The 16,226-nt window shown below is 42.6% G+C and overlaps 5 protein-coding genes across 5 annotated transcripts; all 5 read right to left on the bottom strand.

Moving 5' to 3' along the window:
• Nucleotides 1-1,886: 1,886 nt before the first annotated feature.
• LOC131888782 (zinc finger protein 184-like) lies at nucleotides 1,887-4,426 on the bottom strand. The gene has a single exon (XM_059237713.1). The coding sequence runs from the start codon at nucleotides 4,231-4,233 to the stop codon at nucleotides 2,230-2,232; it is 2,004 nt and encodes a 667-aa protein (XP_059093696.1). The 5' UTR covers nucleotides 4,234-4,426; the 3' UTR covers nucleotides 1,887-2,229.
• Nucleotides 4,427-5,265: 839 nt separating this feature from the next.
• On the bottom strand, nucleotides 5,266-7,369 carry LOC131888783 (zinc finger protein 878-like). The gene has a single exon (XM_059237714.1). The coding sequence runs from the start codon at nucleotides 7,259-7,261 to the stop codon at nucleotides 5,288-5,290; it is 1,974 nt and encodes a 657-aa protein (XP_059093697.1). The 5' UTR covers nucleotides 7,262-7,369; the 3' UTR covers nucleotides 5,266-5,287.
• A 690-nt stretch (nucleotides 7,370-8,059) lies between these two features.
• On the bottom strand, nucleotides 8,060-10,240 carry LOC131888781 (zinc finger protein 93-like). Its single transcript, XM_059237712.1, has one exon. It carries the CDS (start codon nucleotides 10,156-10,158, stop codon nucleotides 8,158-8,160), a length of 2,001 nt encoding a protein of 666 aa, XP_059093695.1. The 5' UTR covers nucleotides 10,159-10,240; the 3' UTR covers nucleotides 8,060-8,157.
• Nucleotides 10,241-10,657: 417 nt separating this feature from the next.
• On the bottom strand, nucleotides 10,658-12,829 carry LOC131888792 (zinc finger protein 91-like). Its single transcript, XM_059237723.1, has one exon. It carries the CDS (start codon nucleotides 12,546-12,548, stop codon nucleotides 10,719-10,721), a length of 1,830 nt encoding a protein of 609 aa, XP_059093706.1. The 5' UTR covers nucleotides 12,549-12,829; the 3' UTR covers nucleotides 10,658-10,718.
• Nucleotides 12,830-14,014: 1,185 nt separating this feature from the next.
• LOC131888790 (zinc finger protein 502-like) lies at nucleotides 14,015-16,029 on the bottom strand. Its single transcript, XM_059237720.1, has one exon. It carries the CDS (start codon nucleotides 15,934-15,936, stop codon nucleotides 14,038-14,040), a length of 1,899 nt encoding a protein of 632 aa, XP_059093703.1. The 5' UTR covers nucleotides 15,937-16,029; the 3' UTR covers nucleotides 14,015-14,037.
• Nucleotides 16,030-16,226: the final 197 nt, after the last annotated feature.

Genomic DNA, 16,226 nt, shown 5'->3' on the forward strand with positions numbered 1-16,226 from the left:
AGCTGAAAAAGGAACGAGTAACGAGTTTGTTTTTTGGGTCGTTACAATTACACAATTTTGAAATGTAATGATGCAATTACAGTTCCTTTTTCGAAAAAAGGAACGAATTACTGTAAATACCTTACTAATGCCCTGATATTAGGACACGTTTACAATTGATACAAATGTCATGGTCAACAATTGATTCTCTTCTGGAGCCAACTGTCTCTGCAGCTGAGGGCGTTTTTGTTCACAAAACAAATTTGGGTTGGATCAAACCCATTACGGCAGATGTAGCTCAACTGCCGCTTTCTTTTTTGCAGAATTTTCCAAATCGAGAAAAGAAGGTTGAACTTGATATTCACATTTGTTGGTAGACCTAATATTGTATGAAGTTTAACTAGCAACCACTAAACAAATCAATCTTTCATTTTGATTTTACCGGGAATTACATTATTTGTAGCGGTTAGTAAATTCAGTGAAAACCCAACTCCCCAAGAAAGTTCTAAAAAGTTCAGGCTGAGGAATTAATCCTTCATCTAAACATGTTCCACCGAAGTAGATAAAGCGTTCCCAAACAAGGAACAACAAGTTAAAAAGAAAGCAAATAATGACCCCAATCACATCAAAAGGGCATAACACATCCCAAAAGAACAAAAAAAGTAAGAAAAAGTCTAAAAAGTTGAAAAAAAAAAGTGCGAAAGTTGTAAAATTGGAAAACCAAAGAAAGGTCTATTTTAGGTTTTAACTTTTTTTTTCAGGTCCACTCATAACAAGTTCCTTTCCAACCAATTCAAAAATGCATAAATCACTTTAAAACGCGAATGTATTTGGTTTGCTTTTTCCCTTTGGTCAGTAGTATATTAGAGAGTTCTATAACTTCTTCTTGAGTCCCTGACTCCGGACCTGTTTGGTGGTCAAAATTAAAGAAAATACTTGTGCAAAACTTTCCCTAGGCAGATGACTTGATAAGTGTCCCACAATGCAACTTGAACTTTATCACTTTGAGAAAAACATCATTCACTGGTGGCTGTTTAAGGAAAGAACTAGTTGAACTCTTTTCATTCTAACCTCTGAAGCCCTCTCAAGATATTGCAGTCTTCTTCGATATCCAACTCGATCGAGTTACCCCACTTTTTGAATACTATTGGCGTTGGTTGAGGCATCTGACAAGAAAATCCTAGTTTGATGAATGACGACGAGGGCAGAAAGAAAGATGTTTGAGGAGTACAACTGGTCTTTGATAACCATAGAGGGATCAAACCGAAGGTAAAGGAGATTGCTTTGCTTTGCCATTGCTTTGCACCAAAATCTGATCCTATGAAAATACAATGTATTTTCCTCTAATTTTGGATCTCTGGACGATTTGAGAATATCTGAAAAGAAATTGGCCAAGGCTTTCCCGGCGTTGGATTTATCGATTGAGTGATTGATGTGCCAGCAAAGCATATTTTTGGGGTTCCAACTTCTCCATCTCTATGACCAAGTGTTTCGCAAACTTCTTGAATGGTCCATTCATGCAAGTTGAGACGGGTTCCCAAGATAGAGTGAGTGCTCCTAGACAAATAGCTGTCATAACCCTTACTAGGTTTGAAGTCGTAGCCGTACAAAATGTTGATCTTTGCGTAACTTCGTAACTCCTACACAACGTAAGGTTTGTAAAATTAGTTTTAGAGGGTCTCGAAAGTCGCTGCGTGTTACAATGTACGAAACCTTACCGACTCGGTGCCAGAGGGAATGGTTATTTAGGAACAGTTATTCATTTTACTTTGAATAAGTGAGAAACTTTTTCAAGCTTATTCCTCCCGGTCTATTGATTTCAAAATATGCAAATCTACTATTATTTCAACGTCAAATTTAGCTCAAGACTCAAAAAACTATGAAATCAATGTTTTGCGAAACTGGTGTCAACATTTGTCTCCGAAAATGTATTTCACATAATTCATATCCACATCAAACCAGAAGGAAGAGATCAATGTTATGGACATTGTTCCAAGGCCTAAATCTGATGTGATGTTGCTTCAATTAATTGCATCATCCAGCAAGACGGTATTGTTTACAATAATCTCTAGAAAAAAGTTTAAATGAAACGAAATCGGAAGTTAACTCGAATGCAAGCTGAATTCTAAAATACTGTGACGAAGAGGCATCCTTCTGTCATTTTGCGAACTAACTCCGTTTTTGAATTACATATTTGTACTGGGCCTCCATTTGGGGAAGGACCGATGATGTAAGAACTTGTCGTCACCTTTACAAATTCAATCCAGCCATGGGATCATCCACAACCGCTCGACTGCCTCTATTTACGGGCGTAGACACAAAACCGTGTTTCTCCTTCTTGTGGTTGTACAAAGCCACGGTGTGTTTGAATATTTCCCCACAATCCTTACATGGATAGCTTGGGCGAATACCTTGATGGGCTACCTTGACATGTCGGGCCACACTATTCCTTTGAGCAAATTGCTTCCCACATTGATCGCACTGATAGCTCAGAACCACTCCTGTGTCCTCATTGGTTAGCCCCCGTTTCCGAAGATGAGTCTTTTCGTGATCTAGGACCACGGCTTTGTGGTTGGAGCCATAATCACAATAACTGCAACGATAGCGTATGATCCCCTGATGCATCTTGATGTGGGCATCCAAGGTTTGTTTAACTGAGTATTTTTTCCCACAGTAATGGCATTGCAAGGGGCCGGATTTCTGCTTGGACCGTATTGCTCTCTTTTGGTAATCGTACACACGGCACTCTTTGTAATGGTTGCGGAAGTTATCGGGATCAAATTTCAAACTGAACATTTTGTTGCAATTGGGACACTTGACTTCAGGATCGTGGCCATGGAAGTTGATCATGTGAGACGAGATGTCTTTGGAATAATGGCACGTCTCCTCACAGGCCTCGCATGAAAACCTGCCCCATTCGTGCTTAGTCCGTAAATGGTTGAACAAGCCGCAATCGCGTTTGTAAACAGTGAGGCATAGCGGACACATCACTTTGGTTCGTTTCACTTCAACCTTGCCGTCCATGTGGATGACGGTGTCCAATCCGGCGGCATTGGGTTGTATGTGCTCCGTGGGCTTCGAATGGCACTTGAAGTTGTGAATCATTAGATCGTAGAAAGTGAGACACGGTTCTTGACACTCGTCGCATCTGTAATCACCCAGATCGTGGTAAATCTCTTTATGTCGGAAGACCATCAAACTGCCGTTGGCAATGCCGTCGCATTTGAAACACGTCATCGGCTCGAGCATCCTCCGCTCTTCTTCGGGATTTTGAAGATACTTCTCGTACTCATACACACTCTCGGGATGCTTGACCATGGCGTGTTCAACCAATTGCTTGAACGTGTAAATGTCTTTGGCATCTTTGCACTCCGGACAACCCACTTGACGTTTACTTCGCTTCACCTTCTTTCGCTTTCTCATATGACTCACATGGGCTTGCCGAGAGGTGAACACCTCCGGACAATGCTTGCACTTGAAGGTCTTGCCGTCTTCGGGTAACTCATCCGATTCCTCTTTGATTTCGCGATGCCGTTTTCTTCTTCTTTTGGCGGCGGGTCGTTGCTTGATATCAGTTGCGAGGGACGTCGTCTCGGGACTCTTGGGCTCCCAAATATCATCATCTGACGGAAGGAGAGACTCATCATCGGACTCTTTGAGCAAGCTAGCCGCATCCAAGTCCAGAAAATAGCCAGGATCCTCATCCACCTCTTCATTTTTCACCGACTCCACTTGTCCACCTTGGGAAGATTCTTGGACTGGTTGAGTTGGATTACTGGTAATCTCCTGCCAAGCGGTCAAACAAGGCGGACAGGCCGACAAACATTGCTCTCGACTGTCCCCTGCTTCAAGTTTGAAAGCGGGGTTCTGGAAAAAATACTGGCAACTAGTGGACACTTGTCTTTTGCAAGGATAATCCACCAATTTCGATGTTCCATTGGTGTCTACGTGATCTAAGATAGGAAATCCCACACAGGCTTTGGTGCCATAAAACGCCTCGGTCAGTTTGGTCTCCAAGAAGTTCACATCGAGGGTGGTGCCCACATCCACTTTGTGGCCTTGAGCCCGGTGGACGTAACGCCCCGTGGACACGTCAATGAAGAAGATCTGGCTGAGGTAAGGATCACCATCTTCGTCAAAGTAATCGAACGTGTTCCGCTGGAACACGATCCAGTTTTGAATGACCAGATGCAAGAGATTCAAGGACCGCTGCGGATTGTCCAATTTCTCCAAGAGACTGGACACGAAATCCATGATTGACAACGGAGGCGTTTTGAACTAAGCTGTCCCTTTTTGGCAGACCAAGAGGGCTGCTCACCATGGCATTCCAATTTTGAGAGCTCGGCTGGTGGTGAGTTGAGCCCCTTGTTTTTACCACATACTCGGAACTATAATAGAGCTATTTTTAAGTATACACATAAGGGTTCCTTGGAAGCGGGCGACCGAATCAATGGGCAGTGTCTCCGTATACCTGGCACGAGAAAAGCGCCAAACCAGGCCCGGAAGGCGCAAGATGGACGAGAAGAAGAGTTTAGGCCAAATGTCTTTATTTAAAGCTCAATTTCTAATGCAAAAAGGTAAGACAACCTCCTTACATTTGATGGGTCTTGTTTCAGGCCCAGGTTTTGGTTAACAAACTCAGCTAAAACCCAAGCAAGCTCCCTAGGTCCACTAGTTAAAAAAAAGCATGCGATTATTGAGGAAGACCATTCAATTTTTACGGAAGCATGGTTCTTAAATGAGGTTTTTATATGTATGCTTTTGAAACTGCGACAATTTTGTGAAAAAGACTCGCCAGCAATGGCCGAATACCGATTTTAGGACAAAAAGCGTAAAAGTGAGTTCGACAGCGCAAGATTTGGAGGCTCTGAAACCAAGCCGAGTCTCAATTTGGTAAGCTGACAAACGACTTGAAGAGTGACTAGGGAGGTCATGGCAAAAAGGTACGGAAGGCCCGCTTAAAAGCACGAACTAAAGCTAAAGTTGGGTATTGTTGGTTCAAAAAATGTATGATTGCTTTTTTTAAAACATCGGCTATACAGTTAATTTAGAATCCCCAAAAAGTTATTTCGTAAAGTTGATTTTGTCATATGCTTTTTTTTGCATGTGCTATATTAATGATTGTTCCTACTTAAAAAACGATTGAGAATAATCTCTTGCCAGCGATTTCAGTTGGAGCATTCTAGACAGCACTTACCAATGAAATTTTAATACACGGTGTATTCCCTTAAAATTTGATCTAAATCTGACACTTAAGGCAACCCAGGTCAAGAAACACGCAGAAAATATGCGTTGGACTAGAAGTGATTTATTTACATTGAAAGTTAACAATACGCCGTCGGTTCTTCCCCAAACGCCCAGGCACATATCCATGCTCGGCTTGTCGATGTTTGTACAGAGGCGTATTCGATTTGAACCACGCTCCACACTCTCGGCACTTGAAAAGCCGTTTGATGCCTTCGTGAACCCTTTTCTTGTGCAAGCGGAGTGCATTGGTCGAATTGAAGCGCTTCTCACATTTATCACAATGATAGTACAACACTTCGGTACTGTCACCATTCGTCAATCCTTTCTCTCGCAGATGCGTTTTCTCATGGTCCAATAGCACCGTCTTATTGTTGGAACCATACTCGCAGAAGGTGCACTTAAATCGTTCAAAGCCTTCATGACTCTTGACGTGATTCCCGAAGGCTAGCTTACTCAGAAATTGCATCCCACAGTATTGACAATGGCAGGAACCATCCTGCTTACTCATTTTGAAAGATGGATCACACACGGCATAATGGGACACGTACGTCTCCGGGGAGTCGACACCGAATCCAACCCCACACGTGGGACATTTCACTTCACCGTTTTGAGCATGAAACCGGACCGAGTGAGCGAAGAAGTCCTTGGCATAATGGCACACTTCGTTGCAAGGCAGACATTCGAGCACGCCCCAAGAGTGTTTGTGCCTCATGTGCTTCAGAAAGCCCGCATCGTTGGCGTAGCGCTTGTCACACAGGGTGCAGGTTAGAGTGCCTCTTCGGTTCTCGATCTTCCCATCCTCGTGAGTAATCACTTGAATGCCTTCCGTGTGGGGTTTGATATATTCGGTGGCCTTCGAATGCTTCTGATGATTGTGAAGGACAAGGTCGTAGTAGGTGAGACAGGATTCTGCACACTCCACACACTCGAAATCCCCAATCTCGTGGTAGAGTTGTCGGTGTCGGAGGATGTAGATGCTGCCGTTGAAGACGAGATCGCAAATGGAACATTGCTGTGGCTCTTTCATCTTGTCCTTATCCTGGTCATCGGGTAAGTAGTTCTGGTATTTATGTAGACTCTCGGGATGAAATGCTGTCACATGGTCCACCAGTTTCTTGAGAGATGGGATTTTCTCCACTTGACACTCCTTGCAATCCACTTGACGACTTTCTCTCTTCAGATGACTTTTGTGAACCCGTAGATTGCGACGTCTCGTAAAGACTTTCGAGCAATGATCACACGGGTAGGTCTTACCATCGATGGGCGGCTCCTCGGGTTCTTCTTTCGCGGATTTCCTCTTTCTCGAGGACGTCCTCTTACCTTTGGGTTGATCTAGTCGTTTCTTTTTTCGGTTTGGTTTCTCGTAATCCCACGGACACTCATCGTCATCCTCATAAGCTTCGTCACCGTCATCACCCGAGGACTCGGAATCGTAATCATCTGGCAATGCTCCACCAATATCTAGGAATTCATGTGCTTCCAAATCACCATCGTCGTCACCACTCTCCTCCTTGACGAGAAGATCTCGGGTGTCTTTGACGACTTCTGGGACATCGTTACATGTGAGCTCTTGCCAAGCTTGAATACAGGGCTGACAAGCCGTTGATAGGTCTGTGTCTTCTTGGCCATTTTCTATTTTCACAGTGGGAGTAAAGATGGCTTGACACACGTTGGATACTTGTCTCCGCCAAGGATATTCCACAACCTTGGTCGTTTGGTTGGCATCCACTACATCTTGGATTGGAAATCCTGGACATAATTTGGTCCCACTAAATGCATCGGAGATCTTGGCTTCAATCAAGCCAATATCCAAACTAGTCCCCACATCCAACTTTTGCCCTTGAGCCCGATGAACATATCGTCCGGTTGAGATGTCCAACAAAAAGAGCTGACTCAAGAGAGGATCTCCATGATCATCAAAACAATCGATCGTGTCTTTAAGGAACACCACCCAATTCTGAATCTGAAAATGAACCAAGTTTAATTGTCCATGAAGTGATTCCAACCGGGATGTCACATTGGACATGAAATCCATCTTGAAACCAGCCAAGAATTCACAATTTTGAGCTACGTGTTTTGGACTTCATGTGATTCTTCATGCCAATTTTGATCACCTTCATTCCTCACAGAGGTAGATAGAGTCCGGATCAGGGTGACCCTCGGCTTTGATAACATTGTTACCGGCATAGAGTTACTAACATTTTGAGCTCAATGACATATGTTGCACAAATCCATGAGGAATTTACCGTCAAATGGTCGCATACTATATTGCACACTGATTTAATTTGATGTTAATTCAATATTAAGCCTAAAGTACGTTCTTACAATAAATTTGTAGCCTTCATGACGTGGAAGGTCTACGCCCTGTTCCAGTTTTCCCAACTATGACCAATTTTGATTAATTCCCTCCCCAAATTTTCGACATGAAATGTTGGTATTAAAGGCCAATTTGCAAGAAGTGAACGATTTAATCGTGGAGAACATATTGTATTATTGTAAAGACAGTTGAATCCAAGTAAAATCATGTTTTCTTTTTGGGAACTTATAGACGAGAGTGCTAACTCGAATATTCGCACAACAGAACAGCCTTTCAGTAGCTTACTCATATCCATTTTTACTAAACTCGCCCAAAAACATGGATTGGGTACAGGCACCGAAAACTTACCTAAAGACGTCTTCTTCTGTTTGCCAGTGATCTTTTTCACCGAAATAGGACCATATTGTATATGAAGGAACATAGTTTATAAGGAATGACCAAATTTCCATAAAACTTTGTTTGGATCTTCCCAAAACATTATTCTTCAAACTAAAAACAGATTAGCTGAACGAGCAAACCTGTTTGTAAGACGATCATAATGATTTACAATTTATTGAAGACATGGCAGTGTTTCAATTCTAGCGGTAACGCCACTTGTTTAACCTATGCCTGAGTTATAAAATGGGCCTCCTATGTTTTCCAAGGCGGCCGGACACAAATCCGTGCTCTTTTCTCCTGTGTTTATAGAACACGGTCTTGGAATTGAAGCTCTCGCTGCAATCCGGACATGGGAAGCAAGGCTTGATGCCTTCGTGGTCGCGTTTAATGTGAGTTTGGAGCGATCGAGGAAAGTTATAACGTTTGTGGCACCGATCACATTGATAATACAGGACCTTATCCGTATCACTATTATCCAGACCTTTCTTCCGGAGATGAGTCTTCTCATGAGCGATCAATACCTCTTTGATGTTGGTTCCATAATCACAATAGCTGCACTTGAAACGTTCGATACCTTCGTGAAGCTTCACATGATAACCGAGAGTCTGACTACATGAATATTCCTTGCCACAATAATGGCATTGGTAAGAGGTGGCTCCTTCCATTTTTTCTTTCTGTTTGTGATCTGGAACACGGCAAGCTTTGTAGTGGTGGTTGAACACTTGAGCATCTTCTGTCAGATTGAAGTGGGCGGAACACTTGGGACATTTGATCTGGGGATCGGTCTCGTGAAAGTTCAGCATGTGAGACGAGATTTCATGGGCATAATGACACGATTCTTCGCAGGGTTTGCACTCAAAAAGGCCCCAAGAATGAACCCCTCGCAAATGATTGAACAGACCACAATCGTTGCCATATGGCTTTCCACAGAGCACGCACATCAATCGTGCTCGCTTGACCTCTATTTTGCCCTCGGGATTGGTCACCATCTCCAGACCAAAAGTGTTTGGTTCCATGTGCACCACGGCCTTGGAATGTCTCTGATAGTTATGGATGATCAAATCATAATAGGTCAAACATGCTTCTTGGCAATCGTCACACCGATAGTCCCCCAATTGATGATAGAGCTCCTTATGACGATGGATCATGAAGCTGCTATTGTTCACCATATCACACTTGAAACAGGTCAGAGGCTCTTTCATGGCTTCTTTATCCTCCTCGGGCGGCACGAACTGTTGGTAGTACTCGAGTTTCTCGGGATGACTGGTTTGAGCGTGCTGTATGAGCTGCTTGAAGGTGATAATGTCTTTTTCGTCGCAATCTTGGCATCCCACCCGTCGCCTATTTCGGGTTCGCCGCTTCCGATGACGTTGAAAGGCTCGACGACAGGTGAAGGTCTCGGGACAATGTTCGCACGAGTAAACGGTCTTAGGAACCTTCGCATCTTTCACGTCCTCCTCTTCCTCATCTTGACTTTCGAGATTTCTTCTCTTCCGGGTCCGTTTTCGTTTTACGGGCCAGATCGGAGGTTGCTCATCGGGTTGGGTGTCTTGGTGTTCCAAAACGGGCTCGAGTAGTTTCTGGTCAAATTCCTCTTCGGAACCAAAGGACAGTTCAGCCGCTCCCAAGTCTCCTTGCAGGTCCAGGAATGGATCTTCTTGGTCCTCGTTGTTGTCGAACTTCAAGGCGATTTCTTCCGAACCGTTCTGGGAACTGGAACCACGAGCTTCGGGGTCATCGGTCAAGTTGAATTGGACTTGTTGAGAGGCAATTTCTTGCCATACCTCCAAGCAAGGCGGACATGTAGACAGTGAGATGTGATGATTGGTTTTGGCGTGTGAATGTTGCTTATTGTAGTAAAACTGACAGCCATTGGCAACGCGTCGCTTGTATGGGTATTGGAGAACTTTAGAAGTCTCTTTGTTGTCAAAAACATCGGCTAAAGGAAATCCCTGACAAGCTTGAGTACATTGGAACACTTCGATCAATTTGGATTCCAGGAAATCCAGGTCCAAAGTGGCTCCAAAATCGATTTTCTGACCCTGTGCCCGATGAATGTAACGTCCCGTGGAGGTTTCGATTAAGAAAACTTGGCTGGTGTAAGGATCACCATCGACGTCAAAGTAGTCGAACGTGCTCCTTTGGAACACGAGCCAATTTTGGATGACAAGATGGAGGAGATTCAAGGATCGATCGGGCCGATTGAGTCTTTCTAATAGCAAGGCCGCAAATTCCATGTCGCTGGTCCAAATCCAGGTAGACCTTGATGGTCTTGTTTCTTTGCATTGAAGCAAAATGTTTGGGTTTCTGAGGATAAAACAACAGGGTTGCCAAAGTAAAGAAGGAAACGGCTTGATCCTCCTTATTTTTGTTTTAGGTTCTTGATAGACGAAACTTTTTTCTTTGAGTGGCTTCTGCATAGCACTTTAATGAAAAAAAGGTCCTTGACAATTTTAGAATCGATGAGAGGAACAGCTATTTGGGAGGTGGAAAATGAAAGACAAAATTTAGTAAGGCCAAAAGCTCCATGCAAATTAATGGAGGAAATCAATAGCAAGCAAGGACAGCCATCTTGGAAATTTTTCGTGAATGGTTACAATTTTATGTTTTTGTATCAATCTATAGTTGTATAATCTATAAATATGGTAGATTAAGGCAAGATAACTAACATTCGAGATATCATTCAAAGTGCTCATGCTCGGTTCTCTCTTTACCTTTCTCATAGTGAAACAAATATTATTGTATGCAGCATTGATTCTTGATTTATCTTTTAAGGATTCGAATATCACAAACAGAGTCATTTCTGCACCTTGGTGAAAACAAATCGGGTACGTTTCTTGGGCGACGTGACGAATCCATGAGTCTCTCGCTTGTGTTTGTAAAGCATGGAGCTTGAATAGGCAAAGAACTTGCAATCCGAATCCGAGCATTTATATTTAGGTTTAACGCCCTCATGAACCCGTTGGAAATGACGCCGTAGAGTCTTTTTCTGAGAGAACTGCTTCCCACATTGATCACACTGATGGAATAGAACAACATCCGTGTCCTCGTTGGTCAGGCCTTTTTGCCGGAGGTGCGACATTTCGTGATCCAAAACGGTTCTTTTGATGTTGCTCCCGAAATCACAAAAACTGCATTTATAGCGCTCAATACCTTCATGTTGCAACATATGCGCTTTGAATATTCCACCTGACATATACTTCTTGCCGCAATAATTGCATTGATATTCCAAGGCATGTTTTTTCTTGAAGTTGTACTCTTTCTTGCACTTGTCCAGGTGCTCCTTCAGCATGTCGTGAGCGATTTTTTCCCCACAGTAAACACACTCTATCTCTGGATTTTCGGCGTGAAAATTAAGCACGTGAGCACTGATATCCGGAGCATAATGGCATTTCAAATCACAGGCTTTGCACTCAAAGAGATCCCAGAAATGATTGGATCGCAAATGGAATGTCAACCCCGTATCTGTGGAAAAACTGACATCACATAAATGACAAGCAAATCGCTCCCGTCTGTACTCAATCTTTCCATCCTCATGGGTAATGGTAGCAAGGCCTTGGGTGTGGAGTGTCTTGTGCTCGATGGCTTTGTCATGTTTTTCATAGCTGTGCAATATCAAGTCGTAAAAAGTGAGGCTGGGCTCCTGACAATCCACGCATTTGAAATCCCCCAGTTCATGGTAGACCTCCTTGTGTTGGTTGAGCAGAATGCAGCCGTTACAAAACCGATGGCACGTCCGACACATCTTTGGCTCTTTCATGCAATCGATTTCCTCTTTATCTTGGGCTAAGGCTTTTAGACATGTCTCCGCGGGATGATTCTTGGATGTGTGGATCAATAATTTGGAAAAACCTTTACACTTTTTCTGACACACTCGACAACTGATACCTTCCAAGCGTTCCAGGCGCCGCTTTCTTTGCATTCGAGCTCGGTTTTGGCGTAGTTTCTTTTGGTGTTCTTCATTATTCAAACCCTCGTGGGAAATACCCGACTCTTCCGTACTTGGTTTTACTTTCCCAATCAACTTTTGAGGTGGAAATTCATTGTCCGATTGATATGAAAACGACAACCCCATACTGCTTCCACCATCGCTGTCATTACCAACTCCCTCCAAATTCAAATCTTCCACTTTGATTGCCTGATCTTCACAACCTTCCAAATCTTGGCACACTCTCTGACAAGAAGTACAAGCCAATTCAAAACCTTCGGGTTGTGTCATGTTCTTGTCAACGTATTGGAGGCAAGTTTTGGAAACGCGTCTGGGATAAGGAAGATTTAGGATTTGGGTCAAGGGATTATTAGACTCCATTTTGAAAGGAATTCCCGGACATGGCTTGGTGGACCGAAAAGCATGGTTCAGCTTGGTTTCTAAGGCCTTCGGGTCGGTGGTAAGGCCATAGTCAACTCTTTGACCTTGGACTCTGTGAACATATTGACCTGTGTGGATTTGGATGAGGAAGACTTGACAGATGTACGGCTCACCGTTCGAGTCAATATGATCGAATCGTGAGCGTTGAAACACAATCCAATCCTGAATGGTCACATGACAGAGCTCCAGAGATGGATACAGTCCCTCCATTAAACTCGAAACAAGATCCATTGTTCCAACCACAGAGGAGTTCCTCATGGCTTTGGAATTAGTGTATCAAGTATCAACGGCAGCCGATTTCTGCGGCTTGCGGAATTTGTTTTAAAGAGGTTTTGGCATTGGTTAGAAAATAAGAACAAGTTAGAAACCGACAGAGATTCCAGAATTCATAATTTCAATCTCAATTGCGCGAGTGTGTGTAATTGAGAAAAATTGAAGAATAAAAAACTTCATTTAATTACAAATTACAAATAAGTGACAAAGCTATTTTGTTTTGTTTTCGTTGCTGATGAGATCCGTCCCTACTGTTTCAAATACATTGTTTTGATTATTTGTTAAAGGGTGACCTGGATTAGTCCATGTTATCCACTCAAAGTTGTACATCCGACGCCCGCTCTGTGAATTTACGTTAATCGAATTTTCTGCATTTTCAAAATATGATTATCGAATTCACCGTTTGGAGACTCTAAACTGATTTTGAAATAACCCTTTATATGAGCACTTCATCAGATTAGCCAAAAGGTAATCGGATGAGTCTCAATATCTAGTATCTGATTGAAACATTTTTTAGGCCTGACCATGTCCAGATTAAAATTGTATTCAATCTTTGTTCCTAATCAAGCGATGGCAAAAGATGACAATTTAGACCCCACGACAGAAGATGATTATGAATCCATGAAAGCAAGGTCCACTGAAGTCAAATCCTGTTATATGAATACTAGAGTTGGAAATATCATACATGTATGTACGAAATTTTAATTACTCTGGGCCAGATTTGCTTCTAAAAACGCCAAAATGTATAAAAATGCACGATCCCGAGTACCACGTCACGCTGCGGGTCTTGAAGCAGATACGTAGAAATGAGGGACAAATTTTGTTAGAAATGTCCCATTTTGTCGAACTTTGTAAGAAGATATAGCAGAAAAAAATGTCAGTCAAATTACACTTTGTTGCATTGAACCAAACCTACGTATACTGACTTTCCATGCGTAAACCTGATTCAAACTGAAACTTCCTTTAATGCGCTTTGACTTCAGAAACCATCTCGTCATCGCTTGTAAAGAGAGTTATAACCTCACAGAAATGGGTCCGAATGGATCCTTTTAACCTAACGTATTTCAAATTTTTGAAGTGGTATGGTAAACAAGAGTTAACTTCGATTGAACTTTAAGATAAATGTAGCTTCCCATGTCAACATTATTCAGTATTGCTAGCGGTTTTTTAACACACCTAAAATGGGGAAAAATCAAACCGACCCCCAAACAAGATTAAAGGCAACAAGGAATGAATAAAGGCAGAAGGGGCATTTGCAATTTTTTCTACTCAATTAGTATTTATAAATGATCGGATCGATATCAAATGAATGTTGCCATGAAAAAAAAAGAAAAAGAACAAACACATGTTACGAAGCCTCGCAACTCCTACAATTAACCCTTTAAGTCTTCTTCACTTGAACCATCTATTCCTAAAGACCATTAGCAACAATATGAAACATGATAACTAACTAATACCAGAAGAGAGGGCACATTTATTGTTTCATCTTTTTTGCCCATCTCCACCTTGTGCTTTCCCCCGAGCTGATAAATCCATGTACTTTTCGCTTATGTTTGTAAAGACTTGAGTGTGAAATGAATTTCTCATTACAATCTTTACATGCTCGATAGATCGGAACACCCTCGTGGGTTCGTTTCATGTGAGCCAGAAGCACGTGCTTCTTCGAGAACTTTTTGTCACATTTTTCACACTGATGGTACAGAACCAGATCGGTGTCAGCATTCGTCAGCCCTTTTTCCCGAAGATGAACCTTCTCATGGTCGACCAAGACAGCTTTATGGTTTGTCCCGTAATCACAATGGGCACATTTATACAGTTCAAATCCTTGATGTTGTTTGAGGTGAGCATCAAAGCATCTTTTGGTGGCATATTTCTTGCCACATTTGTCACATTGAGCGGCGAATTTGTCCACAGCGTGGTAACCCGTTCTCCTTTGGGTCAGACAGTTCCTAAAATGCTCATTGAAATGTTCCGGATCTTCTTTGAGGTTTGACACATGGGAGCACCCTTGGGTGGGACACTTGATTTCTGGTTTGTCGGGATGGTAGGTCAGCATGTGAGCCGAAAAATCGGCCGCATAATGGCATGTCTCGTCACAGGCCTTGCACTCAAAGAGATCCCAAGAATGCTTTTCTCTCATATGCTTGGTCCAAGAAGTGTCACCTGTGTAGATGGCATCACAATGTTGACAGGCAAAATTCACTCGCTTGTACTCGACTTTTCCGTCCGGCAAAGGGATCGCTTCCAATCCATTGGTTTGAGGTTGAAGCTGCTCCAGAGCTTGGTCGTGTTTCTTATAGTTGTGAAGCATAAGGTCATAGTAAGTCAAGCACGGTTCTTGACACGTGACGCATTTGTAATCACCAAGTTCGTGGTAGAGCTCTCTGTGACGAAAAAGTAATATATTGCCATTGCAAACCAGATCACACAAAGAGCATTGCTTGGGCGCCTTCTGGGGCGCTAATTCCGACCTATCTTGTCCATACTTGAAGTATCTGTCGACAACATCAGAATGAGAGACATATACATGTTCAATTAGCTCTTTGAAGGTATAAAATACCTTGTTACATTCCTTACATCCCACATTTCGCTTTTTCCGCTGATGCCTTTGATACACCACCATGTTGGCAAAAGTAGTCCCACAATGATTACATAAATGGCCCTTCTTAGCCCGTTTCTTCTTAATTTTTCTGCCATCTTCATCTATCTTTGGCTCTGGTAAATTTGGTATTGGTGGTGGAACACACGGAGAAAGGTTTTCTTCGCCAAAATTGACCTCTTGAGCTACTGGACACTCTTCTTCTAGGATTGAAAAAAAGTCGGCATCTTCGCCCAACACCGATTTCGTGGGATTCACAATCATAGAATCCGGATCACTCTCATTCCTGGTCTCTTTATCGAATTCTCCCAATTCTTGACATGCAGGACATATCCACCTGAATCTTGGTTTTCTCCCGTCGATTTTAAAGGGTGTGGTACGAGCAGGCTTATACAAATATTGGCACTTCTTAGCTGTGATCCGTTCGTACGGAAACTCTTGAAGACGACGATTGGTCGGTTTTCCAACATCGGCATTCACCATAAAGCCTTGACACACTTTAAAGTCCACGAAGGCCTCGGTTAATTTAGTGAACAGAACATTTACGTCTAAAGAGGCCCCAAAATCGACTTTACTTCCCTGTGCTCTATGAATATATCTACCAGAGTAAATCTCGATTAAGAAGACCTGAGTGGTGAATGGATCCCCATAATCATCAAAAATGTCGAACGAATCTCGTTGAAACACGATCCAGTTCTGAACCACCAAATGGAGTAAGTTGAAGGACGCCTGCGAGGTTTGGAGCCTTTCTACGAGCTGAGTCACCAAATCCATACTGCTAGGGGCGGTTCCTATCCCGATCACATCAGACTTATGCGATTGTGCGGTTTGACTTCGTGAAGAAATGTTTTGATCTTGATCAGGGTAGCTAAAATGAGAAATACGCGTACATTGTTCTCCTTTTAAATAGAGTAGAACGTGAGGTCTTTGTGGAGCTTTTGTGGATAGAAAGTGAGGTATTTTGATCCCATTGAAGGTTTCTTCTAGTATTTAGCCTCTTACTAACGGGTAAAGAGGTAGTGATGTTATTAGTGATTTGACGTTACTTTAAGCCTAATAAAAAA

This window comes from Tigriopus californicus, chromosome 10, assembly GCF_007210705.1.
Source record: "Tigriopus californicus strain San Diego chromosome 10, Tcal_SD_v2.1, whole genome shotgun sequence".
NCBI lineage: Eukaryota > Metazoa > Arthropoda > Copepoda > Harpacticoida > Harpacticidae > Tigriopus > Tigriopus californicus.

What these genes read in the sequence shown, in the direction of transcription:
- LOC131888782 (XM_059237713.1), bottom strand. Translation starts at nt 4,233, where the DNA reads ATGGATTTCGTGTCCAGTCTCTTGGAGAAATTGGACAATCCGCAGCGG.
- LOC131888783 (XM_059237714.1), bottom strand. Translation starts at nt 7,261, where the DNA reads ATGGATTTCATGTCCAATGTGACATCCCGGTTGGAATCACTTCATGGA.
- LOC131888781 (XM_059237712.1), bottom strand. Translation starts at nt 10,158, where the DNA reads ATGGAATTTGCGGCCTTGCTATTAGAAAGACTCAATCGGCCCGATCGA.
- LOC131888792 (XM_059237723.1), bottom strand. Translation starts at nt 12,548, where the DNA reads ATGAGGAACTCCTCTGTGGTTGGAACAATGGATCTTGTTTCGAGTTTA.
- LOC131888790 (XM_059237720.1), bottom strand. Translation starts at nt 15,936, where the DNA reads ATGGATTTGGTGACTCAGCTCGTAGAAAGGCTCCAAACCTCGCAGGCG.